The sequence below is a fragment of the Sitodiplosis mosellana genome, unplaced genomic scaffold (genome assembly GCF_009176505.1).
Source record: "Sitodiplosis mosellana isolate CC-2019 unplaced genomic scaffold, AAFC_SMos_1.0 Smas_scaffold_6170, whole genome shotgun sequence".
Taxonomy (NCBI): domain Eukaryota; kingdom Metazoa; phylum Arthropoda; class Insecta; order Diptera; family Cecidomyiidae; genus Sitodiplosis; species Sitodiplosis mosellana.
In genome coordinates, this window is record NW_022601411.1 from 736,029 (window position 1) to 758,873 (window position 22,845).

At 35.5% G+C, this 22,845-nt stretch overlaps 1 protein-coding gene across 1 annotated transcript; it reads right to left on the minus strand.

The window, feature by feature from the left end:
• Window positions 1-1,879: 1,879 nt before the first annotated feature.
• LOC129575916 (spherulin-2A-like) lies at window positions 1,880-2,626 on the minus strand. The gene has a single exon (XM_055460154.1). It carries the CDS (start codon window positions 2,624-2,626, stop codon window positions 1,880-1,882), a length of 747 nt encoding a protein of 248 aa, XP_055316129.1.
• Window positions 2,627-22,845: the final 20,219 nt, after the last annotated feature.

The window sequence follows — 22,845 nt, forward strand, 5'->3', positions numbered from 1 at the left end:
GGTACCTCCCATACAAAAGTGTCAATTTTTTGAGGTTTTTCTTAGGGCAAGTACCCCAGGGTCAAATCGGAAATGGCTCATCTTCAAACTTAAACTAAGTTTTTCGAATACAAAACTTTTGGCGTTTCCAGATTTTGATTATCTCAATTATTTTCTGAGTTATCGTGTTAACACACACCAACGACGACAACGACAACGACAACGACAACGACGGCACACGAACGGAAAAGTGTTCCAAAAAGTGGTTTTCTATGCGTTTCATGAGTTTTTATGATGATCTAAACCAATTTTGCGAAAAAAGTTTTCGGGACCAATTTCTATACTTTCCCTTGACACGTTGTGTACGGAAAAGTAATAACGAGAAATTTTCTCCAACGTCCGTTTGATCGGTGAGAAAAACCTTAGTGAAAAATCACTATAATTCATTTTAAGTTTTCGTTTAGCTTCATAAAACAGGTAGAAATGAACTGACTATAGTAAACACGAATCGCTCAATTCATAAGCGCGTGGTAAATCAATAAAAATGCAATTAAATTTCATCCAAATCACATAGTACATGAAGGACACTTATGGTAGTAACGAATGCGATTCCATTTGTGATTTTATTAACTGGATTATGGAATGTAACCTTCGGAGATAAAAATTGTGTGTAGACATTAAATTTATCCAATTGAAATGGTGTGGCATGTTTGGCTATGCATTGAATTTTGTAAATTGGATTGTCTGGGCGCCAAGTTGGCGTCCCAATTCAATCTTTCAATCAAACCATGTTCGTTCAATATGATTAATTTCGAGTGCTGTAATAGAATATTGTAATGAAAGGTACAATTGCTCGATATCCGAGACATTTTTTCACCTATTAGATGATGATTTTACTGAATTTAATATTCAAATTTTTGCACAGATGCGTCACAATGGCTGTTATCAAATTAATATTGAGAACTGTCGTATGATTTACTTCTGAAATACCGTTAACTAAGAATTCGTCGCTTCTACAGAAAAAAAGAGTTGTTGATTCGGAGAACGCACGAATAATTAGGAATTAACGAACTGAGTTCATAACAACGGCAAAAAATGTTTTGCTAAACAACACACTTATTTTGACTTATATCTGCATCAATATGCAACACATTTTATGATAAATATTTTTCTTTTTTCGTAAATATTTCGAACTTTTTGCCTATAATTAAATATTTATCTTAAATATTTTAATGGTTTTATAGTAAATATTTTTGTTAGCCTTAGCTATTTGTATGTGAGATCCAAGCCTTACGTAGTGGTTTCAAAATGAGGAATTTTTTCAACTTTTTTGCATTTTATTCATTTTTTTAAACAATATTGACAATAATTAAATATGAAATTTCGGTTAAAAAAGACTGAAATATTATTGGTTGTCAAATTACAGCTTTCTTTTTTAATTTGATAACATAAACAACCTGATCTATCTTAATAGATATAATGAATGAAGTGATGTACAATTATGTCGCTGAGAATGAAAATGTGAACATAGAAGTGTTTGAACCGAAGCGGAACATGAAATTTGTTTTTTTAAAAACCTTAAATGAATTGTCGCTTCAATAGGAGCGTAACATGGAAAATGTGAATTTTGTATGTGGTTTTTTGTGTTTTTCGCGAAAATGTTAAGAGATAATTCAGCAAACTTGACCAATTCTATAACATTGTCGAAGACAATATTCCGTTATCTTTTATCGTTTTCGCATAAAACACAAAAAACTAAATCAAGCTCATTGAACAAAACCATTGCATTTATTGGAAATATGTTGAATTTAGTTGAATTACAAGTTAAATCAAACAAAAAATCAATTAAGAAAAAATCTGATTACAAACATAATTTTCAACAATCATCATCACCTCTGCACTAGTCTCTACATAATTTTACCTCCATTTTGCTGAACATTTCAACAACGATTGTTTCAGTGGACACCACTAAATTTTGCCGATTGTTCTCTTTTAGTACGCGATTAACGTCGAATGCCCAGAAATGATGCCCTTTATGTGTTGGACAATAATTAACTGCAATATCACCAATCAAATAAGACTCATACTCGACTTTTATCTTAGCATTTGCTCGGCTTGCAATAATCTGGGCACGAACTTTTTCGCCTGGTTCAAGTTGCACCGAAATATTAGCACCCACACCGGATGAAGTAGTTTTCGTTTGAGATCCTCCTTCTCCCCAAGAGTGACTATATTGAAATGAAGTCTCTCCACCACATTTCACAAAATTTCCAAACTTAACACTGTAAGATATTTTTTGTCCTACAGAAATGCCATGGGTTTGCGTCCAAGTTGTTGAAGTGCTGTTTGTTACATTGGTTGCTAAATTCGTACTGAATGTACCCGGTTTGGTACTATCGTTGATTAGCGTGCCTTCGGATACAATTACTGGAACATGATTGAACTCTATAAACTCAGCACTACGAACCGTTGTTATTCTTTGAACTTCTGGCCAATGGTATGTTTTATACAGTCCATTCCAAGGTGTTGGCTCGCGAACAAAAGCATCATTGGGCCGTTTGCCATGCACAGTCTCAATCATTGATTTGATCTGCCGATCTTCAAGTCCAAATAATTTTCGTTCCTCGTCAGTGATTATATTACACATTTTTCCACTTGATTTTACTATACTCTCACTGATATGTTTATTGATTATTATGTCAATGTCTATTTTATTCATTTTCAAAGAATTCTTCAAGGAAATCACAATAATTATGTAGTCAAAAATAAAACTTATGCAAATGAAAAATGCTTTTATTTTTGTTCAATATTAATTCAAGTACTTTGCCAGAAAGTTTTTGGTAACTGACTCAAAATTAGACTCGAGCGTTCACCTATATAAACTATCTAAAAAAAAAAAACGTTGCCGTAGAAACGCATTGGTTCAAAGACAAAAATTATCGAAAATTATCTCAAATCAAACATAACATTTGAAACTATCAATTATCATCTGTTTGAAGTTTATCAGAGTTCAAAGAGGCAAATATTTCTGTTCAATTTTACACTGTTAAGCACAATCTCTTTCGCACTTACTATTATTTCATCTAGTCGCTGGTCATGGGTTATATAAACTTTGGAATTCATTGATAATAGATTTTACTCTCTGAAGTTCTGAACTCTTGTTTATCTTGAAAAAAAAAAACAAGCGAACGATTATTCGTCAATCGTCTCTCGTTGTTGCATTTCATCATTACAATCAAGATAAGAACTCAATCTGTATACAATAGACCAGTTCATCTATTCATGCTATGAATTGAATATCATTAGCAAATATGCTAAGGCTTGTTAAATATGATTGAAGTAAATAATCTATGCATTCCTTTGTTTTTGTCTCACCAATGTATTTACTGATTACTAATTACTCTATTGCAATATTACTTCAATGTAATATTTAAAAAGAAAAAACTCAATCCACACTCACAAACATTGATTCAAAATGATTCCATCGTTCATATTCATATATACTATGTGTTTATGCAAATGCAGTGATAGAAGGCATAACAGAGTGTGCATTGTACAAATAGAGTGTTATCATGATAACAAAATCGGTTGGAAAAAGTCCAAGCGATTTTGATAAATGAATCGAATGCACTTATAAGTCCAAATTGAACGACTCTTATTCAGCCACAGAATATTTCTGATAGAAAGAAAAATGGAAATTATTTTATTTTTGATCAATTTTAAATGTCACACACCAATCATACACGCTTTTCCAAGCAATTTCTTTTCTCGAGTTTTCCAAGCAAAACTGAGAAGTATAACTAACCAAGTCGATGAGACGATTTCTTTCATAATTATCATGTTCGCTACTGTTTCATTTAAAGGGTAATATTGTTAGGCTGAAGATTTTTGACCATTTTCGAGTACATATAATCCAAAACGTATGATAATTCAGTATAGAGATTTCAAAATTCACGGTTAAAAAAGTCAAAGAAAAAAAAAACGTTAAAAATTATCTTGCATCGTCTCGAATTGAAATTCTAGCAATTTTTATTGCTCTGAAATAATTCGAATCGAATGTAAATTTCCTTTTTTCTTATTAAATGCAAAAATATCATTCTCTACGCATTGAAATGAAAAAACAATTCAAAATTTCCATTAAATAGTGAATTGAATGCAATTATTCGTGCCGTTTCACTGATAGCGAGACATTTATAAAAAGAATCGTCTGAGTGAATGGATTCAAACGGTGACAATTGATTGGTTGAAACAGTTGGGCGCCTTGGTGCATCATCCGTACAATGTGAATGATCGATAAAATGTACGAATTTATGAGTGTTTTGCTGTTAAAATCACAGTCAATGTTCGATGAGTGCTTGTTAACGATGTGTGAATGCCGATGAGATCCTCGCTTCACCGAGGGAGATGTGCTCGAGAACGAAAAATTCAAATCAGACGACAACTAAATGCTGTGAAGTATTTTCATTTTTTGCGGTGCATCGTTGTGTCGTCTAATTTATGGCATGTCACATGCAAAAGGGATGACACCGGCATTTATTTTAATGGCAGTTTATTAAAATATTTTGCAACGATCAACAATAATCATAATGTAAATGTTTACCATCGTCGCGTATTGTTTTCCTTACAACGATGTCATTCGCTCATTTTTGCGTCATTGTTAACGAAAGAAAAAGTGCCAATCTGGCAGTCTTGCAGTCAATCTACCTCGATCTCACACTCTTCCTATCTCGTTCATTTCCTCTCACTTTCGCTTTCATTTCTTCGTCGGTCTTTTCTTTCTCTCTCCATTTCGGCATAATTGTTTGTTGTGCGTGAAGACTCAATTTCGGAGAGAAAGAAGAAGGGCCGGTGTCTTTTTACATTTGCATCACCTTAAATGGATTCAAATTTATGCCGATTCCAATGTGATGAATCAATTTTCCATCGAAAAATTGCACCGAAACTGTACATTATGCGACGAAAAAAAAAGGGTTGCGCATGTCCTACAATAATGGAAACATGAGAATTAGCATTGAAAACCAATCAACAATACGTGGCCAAGCGAGAACGTGTAGTTTGAAGCGGCAATAGAAATACTGTGCAAAAGTAGAATGCAATTGAAAGCCTAGGAGAGAAATGAAATAGAGTGAGAAGTGGATGAGAGAGAGAGAGAGAGAGAGAGAGAGAGAGAGAGCAAAAGCAAGAGCAAAAGCAAGAGCAAGAGACAAGCAAAGAGGGAAAGAAAGAAAGAGTGAGAACGAGAGTAAGAGAAAGAGAGAGAGAGAGAGAGAAATGGCAAAAGGAATCCAAAAGCACCGAACAGGCAATCGTTTGCCGAGAATTTCTTGTAAGAGAAATTTACACCAATTCGCAGCTTGTGATCGTCAGGCAACACAGAAAAAAATTGCATTTAATTATTGAATGTGAAATGCACGGTTCATTTGCCGTTTTATTCACGCTAATAATTCAAATCAGTTGATGCGTTCTTGAAATGCTTCATTTGAATATGAGACCATAAATTGAGTACATTATTGGAATAACGAGACCATCTATGGCCGTATACGTGTGCACATCAAGCACATTTTATCGGAGTATATGGTGCGTTAAATTCGAAAATGGAAAAATGTGGCCAAAAACGAAATTGGAAACGAAATTCGGTTGCGGTGAATTTAAATTGACAAGAGATTTGATCGCAAAGCACTCGTTTCACTCAGGAAGAGAGAGAAAGAGTATGAGAGAGAGGGAGAGAGAGCAAGAGTGAGTAAGAGTGAGCAAGAGGGAGGCGAGAAGAAGAATAAAAAAGGAAAAAAGAAAGAAAAAAAGAGAAAGAGAGAGAGAGTCGGTTGCAATGAACTTCTCGCTCAGACAAAGATCAAAAGACTTTGGTTCCACTGAATTGCAATAAAAGGATAATAATCAACGAAAATCCAAGCGTAAAGTGTTTGAATGTAGCATTTATTCAAAATTCTTCGTTTTCAAATGTAATCCCTGTCTCTCCCCAAAACAATCTACCATTCACTTTGTGTAAATGTTTCAATTGTCGTAATCGCTGGATTTGATTGAATTGAACGCATAAAATCGTCTCTTTCTCTCGTCGTCGGCCTTTTTTGTTTCGAAATGCACCGAAAGAATTAAATTCGATTTTCTTCTCTCTTTTGTGGCCTCTGTCAATGTTCATCATCATCTTTCAATGACACGTCTCTCGATCGACGAAGCGGAGAAAGGGTGAGAGAGTGAACACAAAGCAATTATCAACCACCAGATTTACGATAACAACCAGATTCCGAAACAACAATACAACAGCAATAGCAACAAAAAAGGAGAATGAGAAATGCCAGCCAGCCTGTTTTATAGGAAAATTGAAAGTAAATATTATGCTGGCTCTTCAATGGAATGCAATCGTCAACGAATGCATGGATTATAAAACACTGCGTTCTCGAGTGTACTTTTAATTGAAGTGAAAATCTGTCAGAATGAATCATCGTTCGATGAAATAAAAACTGTTACAACTCCAAGATTATCTCGCTCACTCACCCGGTTTGGTTGGCTTGATGAGCGCAACGAAACGAAATCCAGTCCGCAGCGATACGAAATCCAAAGCGAAAAAACAGCGCGTTTTGTGTTGTGAATGAAAAAAAAAACGAGTGAAATAGAAGGGGTTATGCAAAGCAATGCGTAATGTGAACTAGATTTTTATGGCATTTGACGATGCATTCTAACGGTTCTTTTCATCAGCATCTTAAATGTCATGGAAATATGAGATGATCTCTCTGCGAACATCGTTAATCGTTAAACAACGCTACTCAGAAGGAACCGCTAACGTTTGACTCGTTTTTTATGTACGAAACGCATGAAAAAAAAAACATCAAAATTCGTATTGGCTTCAGTTACAAAAATGCATACGAATTCGAGTTTGATTCAACAAAGCCACTGAATCGAACTCGAATTTCTATGCGTTTTTATGACACAAGACTTTTGTGAGATTTTTTATGGGACTATTCGAATCAAAAGAAGATACTGACTGCGGTATCTATACAGAAGCCTTCGAGTTTTTACATGCATCGAGCGCACTTCGAGTCGATTTTTTTTAAGAACAACGTTCTTTCTCAACGTCCCAACGTTCGATCCAAAGTAATATTACCGAAGCGCTCAAACTGAATCCAGCACCAAATTCTTTCAAAGATACATGAATCCGATTCCGCGGTGAACAAAATGAAGCGGAAATAATTGCCAAAAAATATGAGCCTTAAACGCGTATCATCCCCGTTGATCGGCATCATTTTTTTGGAGATTAAAAATTTCGTCGACCAATGACAAAAAAAAATCGAAGAGAATTTCGGCAATTAACGTTGACATTTTAGCTATCGCCAGAGGCAAAATGGATTCGTTAGTGTGAACTCCATGACCTAGTTCGATTTGGAAGCAAAAAAATCGGCCCCGCATTCAAAACGGTACCAATGAGGTGCGTGTGTGTGTGCGTGCATATTTAGCTGGCATCTCTGATCTGCACAGGGGTTCGCCAAAAAAGTATCAAATGAATTCATGCTAAATGACGAAGAAACTCTTGACAACGAATAAAAAAAACTGTCGCTGCATTTTTTTCTCCTTTTTTGAGCTGTTGTTGTTCGCATCGATGCAGATAATCAATAAAATGCAATTTAACATCATTTTTATTGACTGTAAATAATTTGACTGTTTTCTTTCTCAACGCACAATGCGAACACCGAATGCAAACACACAAATGAACAAAAACAACAATAACAGCAGCAAAAAAAAAACTGGTGGAAAGAAATGGAAGGAAGGAAGAAAAAAATCGGCAATAAAATAAATAAACAGAGGCAAAGAAGAGAAACGAAACTACAATAATCGGTAACTTATAGCATAAATCGTATTCCCCTCGACTTTGTTTTTTTTTTGCTCGGAATTTTTTTTTTGGCAAAAAAAAATTGCAACGTTGAAGGATTTTTTTTTCGATTGCCTTTTTCTGGTGTTTGTTTCTTTTGACACGTCTCGAGACAAAATCAACATCACTTTTGATCACTTATTATAATCGACTCAGCCGATGAAGACTTGAACACTCTGTTTTGTACTCTTTGATCTCACTTAAGATCTCACTCTACCAAAAGGCAAGGGAGAACGCAGCCGTACTGATTTAACAAGATAACACTCAAGTAATCAGCTACTTTAGAACGATTTTGGCGAAATGAACAAATACATTTTCACATTTACATACATTTTTGAACGAAAAATTGAAAATGAAGATCGCAAGATTGAAAACAAAAACCAGAGAAAACACAGAATTGAAATTGAATCGAAAAAGAACACAAACATAAAATCAAATATGAAAAGAAAAAATGTAAGAAAATGAAAGAAGACACAAATCGAACAAAAAAACCTGAAAAAGTGTGAAATCAAATATAAAGACCGAGAACAAAATGCGATAAAAAAGAACGTACACACCAAAATCTTCTTAAAAAAAACTTCACTCCGAGCCCATCAAAACCTTCAAGCAGCAATGCTGTAGACGAAAAGAAAAGGAGAAATCGTCTTTTTTCTTCAATAAAACAAGATTATAATCGCACTTTCAATGGATTTTAATGGGGTTTTCGAATTAAATCCGAGTTAAGCCAAAGGTTTAAACCTGTTATTGAGGACAATTTTACACCGAAAAAGGCTCAAAATGTAATTAAAATGAGTAAACATCAAGAATTGAGCCCAGAAAACGCCGTGAAATCATAAAAGTTGAGCTCTTCTGAGCGGTGAATATGACAAACACAGTGTAAAATAAAGAATTCGGCTTGAAAAACGTAAATTATAAAAAGTTAGGCGTGAATAAAATGAGAGTTGAGCGTAAAGAAATGCTGGAAAATGTGAGGTCCGAAAATAAATGTAAAAAAAATCATGTCTGTCGCCTAAAATCATTGATAGAACTCAGTTTTATTGATGAAAAATCTAGAAAAACAATAAATTTTCAAAGTTTTTTTTATGGAAAAACAACAGCAAAACTAAAAAAACAACATATTTTGATATTTCATGTGCCCTTTTATTCAGTAATTTCAACGTCTCTTTTCTCTCTCAACCTCTAACCACGAATTGAATCAAATAAATGCAATGAACGGTGAAAGAAGAATTTTTTTTTGGAATTTTAGTAACGAAAAAAAGTTTTTTTTAACAAATTCATTCGAAAAAAAAAATGCCAAAAAGGATTCGATAAGATTCAGAATTGATTCAAAACTACCGTTGAAGCGACATAAATCACTCTCAATTAAATGATCACATGGATCATTATATGATCACCAATTTCTCCGAACAATTACCTTTCACAACGCCTTAAACTTGCATTTTTCTTCCTCTTTAATTGGAAATTGAATGCAAAAAATGAGTAATAAATTTGATTTCAATGCCAAAAAAAAAAACACTAATAAATCTCATTTTAATATGGTAAGAATGAAGAAGAATGTGTATCAAATGAAGTAAGAGTCGAAAAAAATCTGAAGAGAGCAAAAAATTTAATAAATGATGAAAAAATGACGAAAAAGAACGGAATAGAACGGAAAAGGACGAAAAACGACAAAAAATGACGAACAAAAACCAAAAAAGGACCTTTTCCAAAAGGTAAAAAGAAAGAAAGGAAGAAAAAAACCAAAAAAAGCGCTAAAAATAGAAATTGACTATGAATAAATTGACTTCGGGTATTTGCGCCATTCATGCAGTTTATTAAAAGTTCAAGCGGACAACAGAGAAAAAAAGGCGTCGCATTTGTGAATAAGTGTTGGTAATTAAATGGGACAAGATAAATGGTGAATTGATGCAGTGTGTAAAGCAGAAATGTCCGTATAAAAACGGTCCATGTTGTGTATGTTGGAAAACTCGTGATCTAACGGTTTCCAAAAGAATACGTTCGAGTTCATCCACAAAGAAAGATCGAAGCGTCCGAAAAATGCGAGAGAGAGAGAACAAAAGACACTCACAAAATGTGCATCGAGTTTATTTATTGACCATTTATAATTTTGGTCCATGTGCAATGCGTTCGGTGTGCGTGCGTTTTTTTTTCTACCGTGCAAATATTGTATGTGTTTCTCCCGGCAAAAAATCTCCGTGCGCTCAAACAAACGAACGAACGGGCGATGGGTAAAAATTGTCGAATTTGATTTGTGAAAATAGCTCGGCGCTCTCGGTTGGGTGCAATTCGGTAGCTGCATGTGATGCGCTCTCCGGAATCTGTTCATTTTTGCTATTGTTCCGATGTTTGGCAAACGATGTGACCAAACGAAGCGTAGCAAATCAAATCAGTTGAGCGTTTTTTTTTCTGTCTTCTTCTGGTTTTCTTCTTGGATTTTATTCGTTTACCGAGAGCTCATCATGTGTCTCACGTAGAATTATTAAAATGAATATGCTGTCACGATATTTGCATCAAAACAACGAACAAAAAAAAAGAAGAAGAGCGAAGAAGATCGAAGAAGATCGAGGAAGAGCAACGAAGAGTGGTTCATTTCAAAAGGAAAAATCGTCCCTTCGGCGAAGCACCGATTTAAGTAATTTGGATGCCAGTCAAAAGTCGCTTTTCCATTTTGCAGCTCGGTCATCGAAAGGTCAGGACCGACGTATCACATTTATAGCTAACGGCATATTTCGGGACTCATTCATATTCGTTCTTATTCTTTTTTTTATTGCGACATTCAAGTATTGACGCCAAAATATTTTCCATGTCGGAACAGGAACACGGGGAGAGGATATGACGAACAATAACAATTTTAAATGAAAATAATTGAAAAAGTGTGTGACGCGATCCCTCTTCAGCAAAATGGTGAATCTTCATTCACTCTTGAATGGTTTGAGTGATGGAAATGGTCGTCGTGGAAGACACTTCGGTCAGCGTATCGCCGATCAATGCATTTTTCGAGTATTCAAATAGCAATAGAAAATGATCAATGTACTTCGGCCGCACATAATATTGGTGACAATTGATGCGGAGGGACTTTGCAGAAGTCACTTCTGTGACAATGCCGACACAAATTCAAGCTTCAATTGACTGGAAGGTTTTTATTAAATGAATTTATTATTCAGTTTTATTGTTTCGTTTTGTCGAGGTACCATAAAAATGAGCTCAATCTTCAATCGGTGGAAGTCATTTCCGCAAAAACCACTCGAACCATGTCAATTGCGATTTTCGGCCAGAAGAATGGAGCAAAAATCAAAACAAATTTATTCAATGACAGTGACAATGATGTTTGTTTGTCAGTTTTGAGGTGTTGCCTCGTCGAGATGTTGATGGTTTTCGGTGACGTGAAAGGACAAACGATGGGGAATATCGAGATGAAATCGAGAGAAATTATGATTTAAGTGGAAAAGACGGAAGAAAGTGCAAAGTAAGAAGAAATTACGGAGTTATAACTTTCTCTACAGAGGAAACATTCGGAAGAAATTAGAAAGAAAAAGAGGAAGAAAAAAAGAGAGAAAAAATAAAGAACGAATCGAACTAGCAGAAATGAGAGAGAGAGAGAGGGAGAGAGAGAGAGAAAGACACAGAAGGAAAGAGTGAAAGAGAGACTAAATCGAATGGAAAGGCCAAATTAGAGAAATTTAAAGCGTTGAACATTTGACGAGAATACGGAAATATGTGCACAATAACATAGGCCAACATTTCAAAGCAAAACAAGACTTGAGAGACACTCGAAGCGAACGTTTAAACGGAGAGCTGACAGGAGTAACGAACGAAGAAAGAAGAGAATTGGGCGTAGAGAGAAAGACTCCTATTGATTTGCACTAAATAGGTAAAAGTTGGCTGTGTTTTGTTGTGCTGTGTATGTCGAGTGTGTGTAGCAAAACGGTAAGACAGACGTCGTTTGAAGTCTGAAAAGAGAGTGAGTGTGTGTGTGTGTGTGCCAGAGACATATGGGGAAAAGAATGTTAAGCAAATATTTGGTGCTTGTGCCATTAATAAGCGATTATCATCGCATTGCGACTATTATCCAGTCGAGTGCGTGTCGTGTATCCTATTATTTGTGGCATTGTGCACTCAAAACAACAAACAGCAGCACTACCATTTTGGCCATTGTTGTGGCGGGCGACACAATCTCTTTTCATTTCTCATTTTCTCGTTTTCTTTTCACTCTCAATTTTCACTTTCACAGCCCGATGATGTGGCTAATTGGACAGTGAAAAATGGAATTGACCACACACTTTACCTTTCGAACTACGCTTCGCCACTACGTCGACGGGCACTCTTAAGTGTGTTTCAATGAAGTGACGATTGTCTATTGTCTGGCCATATCGATTAGTTAAGCTGTTTTCGCTTGGACATTTTTGCTGTTCATTCGAAGCGATTTCCTTTCTTCTGAGGAGAAAAAAAGAGAAGAAAGAATCTTCGATGTGAATTAACTGAGAGAGACTGAGCTCAGTGTTCCGCTCAATTATCAACTGATGACATAAAATATTGAACATCTTCGGTTGACATGGAAACGGGGAACGCTTGGCATTTAACATGGGAACGTTTTTCAGTATCGTTGAACATGATTTTGAACGTTTTTACCGTTACGACAGTGAATGCAATTCCTTAAACGAATGAAACGCTGCATTTTAAACATGATTTCCATCCTCTGATCCGCGATTTTATAATCCTTTACGATTTCCCAATCCTTTATTACTTTTCTAATCCTTTTAAGCGTGGAATTGACAACATTCTGCATTTCAATCCTTTTAAACATGTTCAACATTTTTATTTCCAATCCATTAGAACGAAACAGATTTCTCATCTCTTCTATTCGCTCATTGGGAATCGTTTTTATTGCTTATAATTTTTATTACCCAGATATGTGTTATGAAACTGGGGGCTGGTTTTGTTTCAACCGTGGCGGCGCCGTCAATAACTGTGAGAAGTTTATTCACCAAATTAAAAAAAAAAAAAAAAACGATGAGCCAGAGAGTCATAAAACGTACGGAATCATGGAAATTATGCCGAGACTGCGATCAAATTCGATTCTCTCGCTCAACGCTGTTGAACGTCGTTCGTCGGCCGGTTTTTATGTTCATATTTTTATGATTTTCGATGAAAACAATCCGGGCCAAAATGTCATAAAATCCATTTTTATTGTGCCACTATCGTAGTAAAATACAGTTTTTACAGCGAACCGACTGCAGTTGCAGTCTCTCTAGTTCGCGCCGTTCATGATTTATTGGGACTTTTTTTTCGTCGTTGCGTGTCAGTCAAACGACAGCATTTAGAATGCATTTACTTCCATCGTTTTCTCTCTTTCATTTTTTCTTCATGTCTTTTTCGTTCTCTTTTCTTCTCGCCTTATCGCTCTATTTCTGCTTCGCTCTGCCTCTGTCACTCAGACTCTGTTTATGTGTTTCTCTGTCTGTCTCTTTCTCTGTCTCTTGTTTTCTCTCATTCGTTCGCTTTGTCGTTCATTCTCTCCTTCGTTTTCTCACTCGCTCGTCATGTTGTTGTCACCAATGTCTCGCGCACAACTGAAATAGTCATAAAACAGCAATTGAATGCGAATAGAGAAGACAGAAATTATGTGTAAATTTGATTTGATGTGTTTTTATTTGACGAATAACGGTATATCGAATGCGAATATAAGGGTTTTGTTTCCGGCGCACTCTCGTTCTTCTGCTACTGCAACACAATGTGATACAAAAATCGAACAAAAGGGCTTCAACGGCAATTTTCGCAGCTCGGTTACTGTTTGGTTCCGTTTAAATGGTATTTATTCGATTTGACTGCTACGCAAACATGCAAAAGCTGCACCAATGGGCCTCAACTTGATCACACAAACTGAGCAATGAACAAAAATCAAACCAAATGTAGAAAATGATCTCGAATCGACCCAATCCTTTTGCTTCCTTTTGAGTCTTTCAAATACATGTTGACTCCCATAGCTTTGTTTTTGGTCTTTTTGCTTCGTCTTCGATGTTTCAATTTCATTTCGAGTCTTCATTTCATCTTTTACCATCATTTCGAGTCTTCATTTGGTGTTCTAACTTCGTTTTGAATCGTTCGGTCATTTCCACGTCAAAAATTCGACAATTCAATGCATTAAATGCGCCCAACAGTTATGAATTGCAATTGAATTGAATGAAATGTCATAAATTTCGTAATTGTGATCCTTTTTGGAATTGTTTCGTAACTCGTGATCCAGTTTCGTCGGTTATTCAACGTAACAATCGACATTTTCGTTGAAAACTTTGAAAAAGGATCGAAGAGAAAAGAAAACCAGAAAGAGAATCGTGAAGAGAAGGAGTAACAGAGAGCGAAATATAGATCGTTGGCGCACGCACAATCGACATATTGAGACAAACATCAATTACGGCGCTTTCAGGCACAATGCACAAAACAAAAACAGAACAACGGAAAAAAAACCTAGATAGACACAACAGCACAATGACCTCTTAATTTTTGGCCCAGCTGTTTGAACGCTCGTTCCGTATCCAGCATTCAATGCCGAAATCATTTGTATTCTTGGCTCGGGTTTTTTCCTTTTGTTCGTCCTTTTATTCTCTTTCTCTGGGTTTCTCTACGCTTTGGAATCGGAGCAATCATCGATCGAAACACGAGAAAATGCACAAAAACAAATGCACCACCTTCCGTACATGGTACACACATCAATCGGAATTGTTTCGTTTCGCACACAATGCACACCAATTCGACGTAGTGCACTGTCAATCATCATAGGGGCTGACTGATGAAACCATACAAGAAGAGGACAAAAAAAAACCATCGACTTCTAAATGGAAATCATCGACTTCTTTCTCGGATAAATAGTTCTACACACACAATAAAAAACAAGCGCACCAACGACTTTTTATTTAGGCTTTTTCGCTTTGGTGATAAGTTCGACTGTGGATTTGGTTTTTTGGAATCGAATTTCGGGTGTTTCATAGAACGTCAACTTGCGCAAGTCAGTTCCACGACCTCAATTGTTCAAAATGACGTCGTTTTCATGGCTAAAGATCGATTTTCAACCACAGTTTTCTACTCTTTTTTCGAAACTAGCAATTATTTTCGATAAACAATCGGATTTTACTGCGGGATTTCTTTTTTCGGTTTTTGTTTTACATCATTTTTCCCTTGTTTTTTTACTTTTACTGTTCTCTCTCCCAGTCTCTTTAATAAATAGAATCTTTTCAAGAACTAATTCGACGGATGAACGTGGAATGTCGAATTAATTTTTTTTTCTACTTGAATTATAGATTAATGGGAGATTTGTCGATTTATTGACTGTTTTATACTTTGGTTAAGCATTCTGGATGTTTTTCCAACGAAAATGACTTTTTCTTTGATTTTTTTTCATTGGGTTTTCACTTTTTTCCTAACTTTTTTCCCTGTTACTTCTTTACATTCACGATAGTATGGTGATCATACTGTGTGCATTCTTCGTAGATTTTTTTTTCTTCATTTTGGACTTGAATTCTTCCTTTGCATTCATTTTACTCAATAAATGTTTTGAGAAGAAGAAATGATTCCAAATTTTCCCATGATTGGATTTGATTTTTACGTTGCGATAGAGCATCGATATCGACCAAAAGGTAGTCTCAATATCAAGCAGAGTTAAATACTAGAGCAAAACGGTTGAATTTTAAAGCTATTCATTACATTCATTATTCTGAATTAGGACAATTTTTTTTATGTAAGTAGTCGCTGTCCTAGTCGCTGTCGTTTCCGAGATATTCTTGCTAAGATATTCTTGCCAAATCGTATTCTTATTTTCATCTTGTGAGTAGAAAAAAGATGAAGAAAAAGAGGAAGACGAAGGAAAAGAAAAAGGAGAAAAGGAAATTCAATCAATGAAATTCAGAAACTAGAACAGTAGAAATGAGAATTGTAGATTTCTTATCAATTTGCACAATGCGCAGGTTAAAAATAAGAATTGTGGACTTATTGGATTGTGTGATTCAATTATAGAATCATTTGACTGCTCGACCCGCAGACTCAATCTTCAGTAAATAGCTTTCGATTTGTTGGGATCAAATAATCTAGAAAATTATTCGATGTTATCGGCAGAATTCAATGATCCTTTTTGAACGAAACTTTCTTCTACATATTTTGTAAATAATTTAGTCACTTTTCTAGGTTTATTCGATTTTCAATGAAGAAAAAAGATACTTCGGTGATGATTTCATTCGATGTTTATTGGTTCTAGTGTTAAAAATCAACTGACTCGCGCGAGCACACTTGTATGCAGCAATTACCGGCGCTTGACCAATACTGCTTAGTCAGCCAAATTGGTCAAATGCAATCGTTGCCGTAAGTGCACTAGCGTCTAGCACACGTCATTAGTACATATTTTTACATACTTTTATGTACATTTTAGCTTTTGTCTTACGACACATAATTTGGGTCAAACAGTGGACAGATTTGAAGTGAGCCCATTTGATGAGCCCCTGCCATAAGAAAAAACATTTTGTTTGATGAGATAAAATTTATCCATTCAAAATTTTACTCAAGTTATTTTTATTAATAGTCCTCATTGTCTTGATTAGTTGGAGAAATTCTTGAGAGGTTGATCTCGCATAGCAGTGCAATCAATCCACTGAGTAGATGTAAATTACATCATATAATAAGATAATTGTTTTGGCCACTTGAGAAGTTTTCAATTCTCATCGAAATTATTATTGTGCTCTTATTCTCAATCCACACTCTGAAGCTGTTACAAACGAAAGAGGCCTTACAATTTGTACTGCACAATAGAATCCATCGTTCCTATTTCAATGCATCAGAGTGTTTATAACAGCTACATTTATTCTCCGTCTAAGTTTGAAGTGTTTCGCCAGAGAGGCAGAAAAAAAAAGATTTGGTCAGATTACAAGCGAATCAAGACATAAGAGCACCGAAATAGTCAAAAAGAAGAATGTTTTGCTCTGTTTTGTTGTGTAAGCAAACGAAAAAAAAAACGTGTACATTTTGCGTGCGAGAACAATGGTTTGGATTGTTGCTTTGACAGCAAAACCGATTGTAAACAGAGAGTGAGAGTGGATTTATTGTGCCACCAGGCAGAAGTGAAAATGAACAACAAATATAAATATTTAAATCGGGAGCAAAAATGCGGCGAGCGCGAGTATACATACGCCGAGGTTCAATTTAGAATGCAGTGTAAATTGTGTGTTCAAACGTCACTGAATGCACATTGTGTCGGAATAAATAATGTTGTGTTGCCAAATCCATTTACAATAGTCGCAACGAACAATCGAAAAATGAAGAAGAAGAAAGCAGTAGCAGCGGCAAAGAGCCCAAAGGAAAAAAAAATCGTTGTCACTGAAATGAAAACATTCGATTGTTATGTTTGGAAATGTGCGTGCATCACTCAAAAAATGACACCCTTTTAGTGAGCGAGCGCACGCATGCGATTTTCGACAATGGAATCGTTTATGTTTCTTGCCCGTAAAACGGAAGGCAAGCAAGCACAGCAGCACAAAAGGAAGAAAAAAGGTCAACGGCGCGCGGGAAACGAACATATAAACATTGTGTGTTACATAACTCTTTTGCATTTTTTCTCGTATCGATTGAATCGAACACGGCGTTTCACACTTTTGATGTCACTCTTCTATTTCGATCCTTCAAGATTTGCATATTTTTCGAGTGTCATTTTTCTTCGTTCGCCACTGCGCCCCATGCCAATAAACAAAAGAACCGGCTCAACAACGACGAATTCTCTCTCGTCTTTTTATTGTTCCGTTCGTTCAATTCGAAAGAATCTCTACGGCACTTTTTACATCGTCTATATTTCATTTGAAGAATGGAAATGTTTTGACGTTTTTATTAAATTACTTCATTTGCATGGGTCGGATTTGCATTGAGAGGTAGGTAGATCAGAACAGTAGAAAAAAATCTCTCATCGACACATACAAAAAAAAATAGTTGTCATTCCATGAGTGGTGATGCGTAACGCGCACAATGCACAAGGGAATGCACTTTCTTTTTCGGAAACAGAGAGAAAAAAGCGAAGCGAGAAAGAGAGAAAGACACGGAACAAAAACCGTTCGACACAACGGAATATTAAATTTCACATAAGACACATTCAAAACGGTTGTAATCCAAATCGATGCCACCAATTCACACTTTTCACGATGAACTAATAATTATATGCTTCGCTTTTTTTTTCTCTCTCGTCAATGCGTGCGTTTGTGTTTTTTTCACCTAGATTCATCGACTAATTCCATTCGAAAGGTAAACAAACATCCGAGAAAAAAGTCAACGTTGTAATTAAAGAATAACACAAGCATAGTCAACTCTTAATTACTTAATAAACATTTTCACGGCCGACACACACACACACACATCAAATAAACCCGTTTTTTTTCTTTTCTCTTCAATTTTTTTTTGGTGGAGAAAAGAGAGCAATCAATTGAATACTTCTTGAAAAGAGAGCAACAAATTCATTGCTTACTTACGAAGTTGTCTTAAGTTGAAAGGACTGCACCAAACGCCCGAACGGATTCAATGGAACAACACTAAGAACAAACATTTTCATTCAATCGGATTTCTTAAGTGGTTTTCTTTGTTAGAACGAACGGACGAAAATTGAACTCAAAAACTGAATGGACGAACCTATTTTTGCTGGACAACATTTTTCGACACCAAATCCAGTTTTGAAACTGAAAAACCACTGATTTTCAAACAGGAAATTGACCAGAATCGTCTTTATAACGGAAATTGCCGTTTTTTTTTTACCTAGTTCAGTGTTGAAAATGTCTATGCCATTTTTTCTTGAAGTTCTTCTGAAGCTCAAACGTTTTCCTTCAATCAATCATCACATTCTACGTCATCTTAAATTTTTTTTTTTTTAGCTCAATTGACGTTTTGAAGTGCAATCGCTTGTCTTGCAGATGAATTTTTGATAATCAACGAATTTTTTGTCGCAAATATTTTCTAATTAAAAACCAATTATTGTCGCGTTTTTTGGAGGAGAGTCAAACTTTTCGACTCGAATTCAGTTTATTTGTGTTTTATTATGTGGAATTCAGTTTAATTCGTGGTTTCGTACTAGATTATTGGCAAATAGGTATAAGTCTTTAGCTAGAAATATTCAACGGTCAATTTTTTTCTGCTTAGAAAAAAGGTAATGACGACAGCCAAAATAGGCCGAAGAAGAAAGTCAAAGTGAAGATCTAAATAAGACGGAACGATTAGACGGAAGAGACGAATCGTATCATTCAAAATATGTTACATACTGAATATTCAAGTAAAGTAAGTAAATTGATGAGCTCATCAAAGTGAAATTATCCCATTTCTAGTAAATAAGAAAACAAATACCTTAACTTTACATGCGATCATTTTTTTTCCATTTCATGACCGGAGTGCATCCGTTGTTGCTGAAACCAAATAAGTTCACAAATTGATATTCGAAGCGATACAAAGTAACAAACATGAGACAATGCAACAAAAACTGCTGTAGGAAGTGATGTATAGCATCGGTTATCCGGTGTTGCAAGACGATCAAGTGTTTAAATTACACCAAATGTTCGTCTTTATTGTCATTTTGAATTCAATCCAAACAACTTACACAGTCTGTCATTATAGAGCTCATGGATAAAATTGGAAAAATTCATTCATTGTGCAATTTTGGCTTTAGTTTGATATCCAAGTTCGTTACTTGGATCAATTAGGTATTATTCCAAACCAAATGTTTGCATAAATTCATTACAAAATTCCATCACAAATATGGAAATCAATAAAACGAATGACATCGATCATTTTCGGAACTTTTTTTCAACAGCTTCGTCAATGCCTCGGAATTTGCAAAAACCTTGATTTGTTTTGAAGGTTGTTGCTTAAAAGGATCAAAATGACCAATTCTACAAACAATTTGGTATAGAAGTTCTCAAGTTCGACCGAATCATAGTTTGTGGAACAAAATCAAAAAAAAAAATTTTCTTCATATTTTCAAATAAAAATGTGTAATTTACATGTAAAATGTGGATAAAAAGTATCGATTCAGTTATTTTAGTAATTTTGACTATGCTGTTCTTTTCAAGCATGGAAACGCTTAAATCCGAGCTCTTTGCTGGAATTTATCAAAATCATGGCTGATCCATTCTGCCAAAGGTAAGCGATTCTTCCCAAAGGATTTATTTAATGGAATTAGAGTTGAAAGAATAGATGTATTCTTTTGCCGTGATTTTTGACTGATCATCCTTGTTCTCATTTTGAAATTCTATTTTTCCATTCTTGTCGATCACTGCGTAGCAAAATCAACAGAGATTTCATTTATGAACCAAAACGAAGTTTTGAATACAAGAAGTTAATTCAATGCGCAAAAGTCCGAATTTCAACAAAGGATGACACATCAGTTCAACCACATTAATCTTGAAAAAGCAAATTAGTTTGAAAACCACAACAAAAATGGTGCATGAATTTGATGCGGATTCACCTGTGCTCTGTTCACCAGAACGAATTTGTTTATATACATATATTACGTTTCGTTTCATCCTAAAGCAAGGCGATTATGTTGTTGGTTAATTTTGTGTTTTTTTTTTGTGTCGAGAGAAAAAGAGATTTGGTGCGTCACACGATCAGCGAAAAACAGCTCGAAAGAGTTGTGTGTGATTTTTTTTTTTCAGTTGAATTCTGGAAAATCAAGTCTTGGAGTGTCTTTTTTTTATGTTCTTTCTTGTGCATTTGTACATGATCGTACATGTTTTGACTTGGCCTCAAATTGAATCGGCCGGGCAATTGACTGAAATGCCAAATTAAGGAATAAGACGAAATCAAAAGAACTCAAAATGGGTTGTGATGAGGCCGGTTTTTGATGAATCGAGAAATGAAAGTTTTGATTTGAATTCGGATGGTCGAAATGGGATCGTTGATCGAATTGGATTGAATCGACTCATTCCTATCAATTGAATCATATTTTAATTTTTGCTTAAAAAAATATCAAATGAGTAGTATTCATGTAGCTATTGAGTACCGAAAAAGATCGTCAAGAATTGATGTCTTTTCTTTGAAGATCGCCAAGAATTGAATCGATTAAAAAAATCTTCAATTTTGGCGTCCAAATGGGATTTTGCCTATGAAAATGTGAAAATATGAAAATTGCCTCATTAAATACACCGCTAATAGATCCCATGGTATAGCTGACAAGCCTTTTTTTGACTGCGTAGGATAACTGAATTCAAAATTTGAATGATGAAGAATGGAAAACATTAAATTAACTGAAGAAAAAAAAAATTCCAAATTGTATTCAATAAGCTGTACATGTAGAAAGCGAAAAGCATTGAGACCGTGGATTAAATGAAATAAATGGCTTTTTAAAAGTGGAACCGAACTCTTTTCGCCGTTTCAATTTTTTTTTCAGTTTGTGTGAAGTTCATTTGCATGATTTGATCGTTTATAAAAATTTGTCATCGTTTTTGTTGCTGCAGTCAATGGCTTTCTCGCAGCTAAAAACTCATTTCACCCAAAAGTATTCACTCACTTTATTTTGTACTCACGAAGTGAATCAAATTTATTATTATTTTGTGTGTGTCTGAGAAATGGATTCGTCGAAAAATATTAAAGGAGAAATAAATATGTACGCGGCTATTATAATGCATAAGCCGGATAATAGAAGGCGAATGATGGAAAAAGAAGAATGCAATTCGTATGCGAGTCACACACTTGTACATGCACAGAGTAAGAATGGTAGAAAAAAGGCGATAAAACTGCAGCACAGAGAAATAATAACGAGAGAGTGACAACGACGACGACGAAGACGACGAGAGCTGCTGAATCTTAGATAAAAGGCTACTAGGCTTTAGGAAAAATATGTATAAATATCGACAAGTAAACAGAAAACAAGGAAAAAAAGAATAAACAGAAGAGAAAAAAAAGGAACGAAAAGAACGACTCAACGATAAAAAAAAACGCAGAAAAAAAAGAAGAGCATAAAACGAGCGCAACGACATAGTGCATTTACTTCTTAAAGAACTGCTACAGGTCATGCACATTATGAGCGCTCTAAGTCGTTCTCTCATCAGCATTAAAAATACATAAAATATCAAAATACTAACCGAGAGAGAGAGAGAGAGAGAGAGAGCGAGCTAGTGAGTAATAAATAAAGGCGATATCAAGGCGATCGTGAGTGTAACAGAGAAAGGCGAATGAAAACGGTGTAATTCGAAACAGGAATCAGCATCACTGTTGCTCGCCCTCTCTGTCGTTCAGTTGTTCGGTCGGTGGAGTTAGTGAAGGTGCGATAAGAGAGTGGCTTCGGTCCAGCAAGATACAGGGAATAATAAAAGGAGAAAAAAAAAACTAGGGAATATTACATAAAAACGACGAAAGAGAGTGAGTGAGTGAATGCATCGAGGCCATGCACGAGCTGTCGTCGTAGTACGCGCGTGTAACACAGTAAACGATGTTAAGCCACTAAGCCAAGTTTACAACAATTGAAGAAAGAACGAAGCAAAAAAGCAACGCACCGCTTTATGAGCGATGAGGACATGGCACGGATAATTGTCCGACGCAGAAATAAAATCAAATCGCCTTCTTTTTCGTCGTTTTTTTATTTTTCTCTTGCTGTTCATATTTTCTGTGTGCATCGCAAGCACTTAAATGTTGTTGTTTTGGTCATTTTCACTTTGTTTTTTTTTTCTCTTGTGGATTTCAATCCTTTGCGCAATATGCGCGTCCACAAATCGAACAAATAACGAATAAAGAGTAGAAATAAAACCAACGACTACGACAACCGAGAGCGAGTGAGTGTCCGTATTTTGTGATTTCCATTCGCCTAAAGCAACTCGCTGATCATACCTTTTTTTCTTTACTCTCCTAATGAGATTGCGAATGAAAGAGCGGTGTGCTGCGCTATGCTGTTCCGAGTGCAGTACGTAGTGCCGTTTTTGAGTTTGTTTTTTTTTCTTTCTTCTTTCAGTTCATCGTTCGTTGGTTTCGTTCTGCTTCCC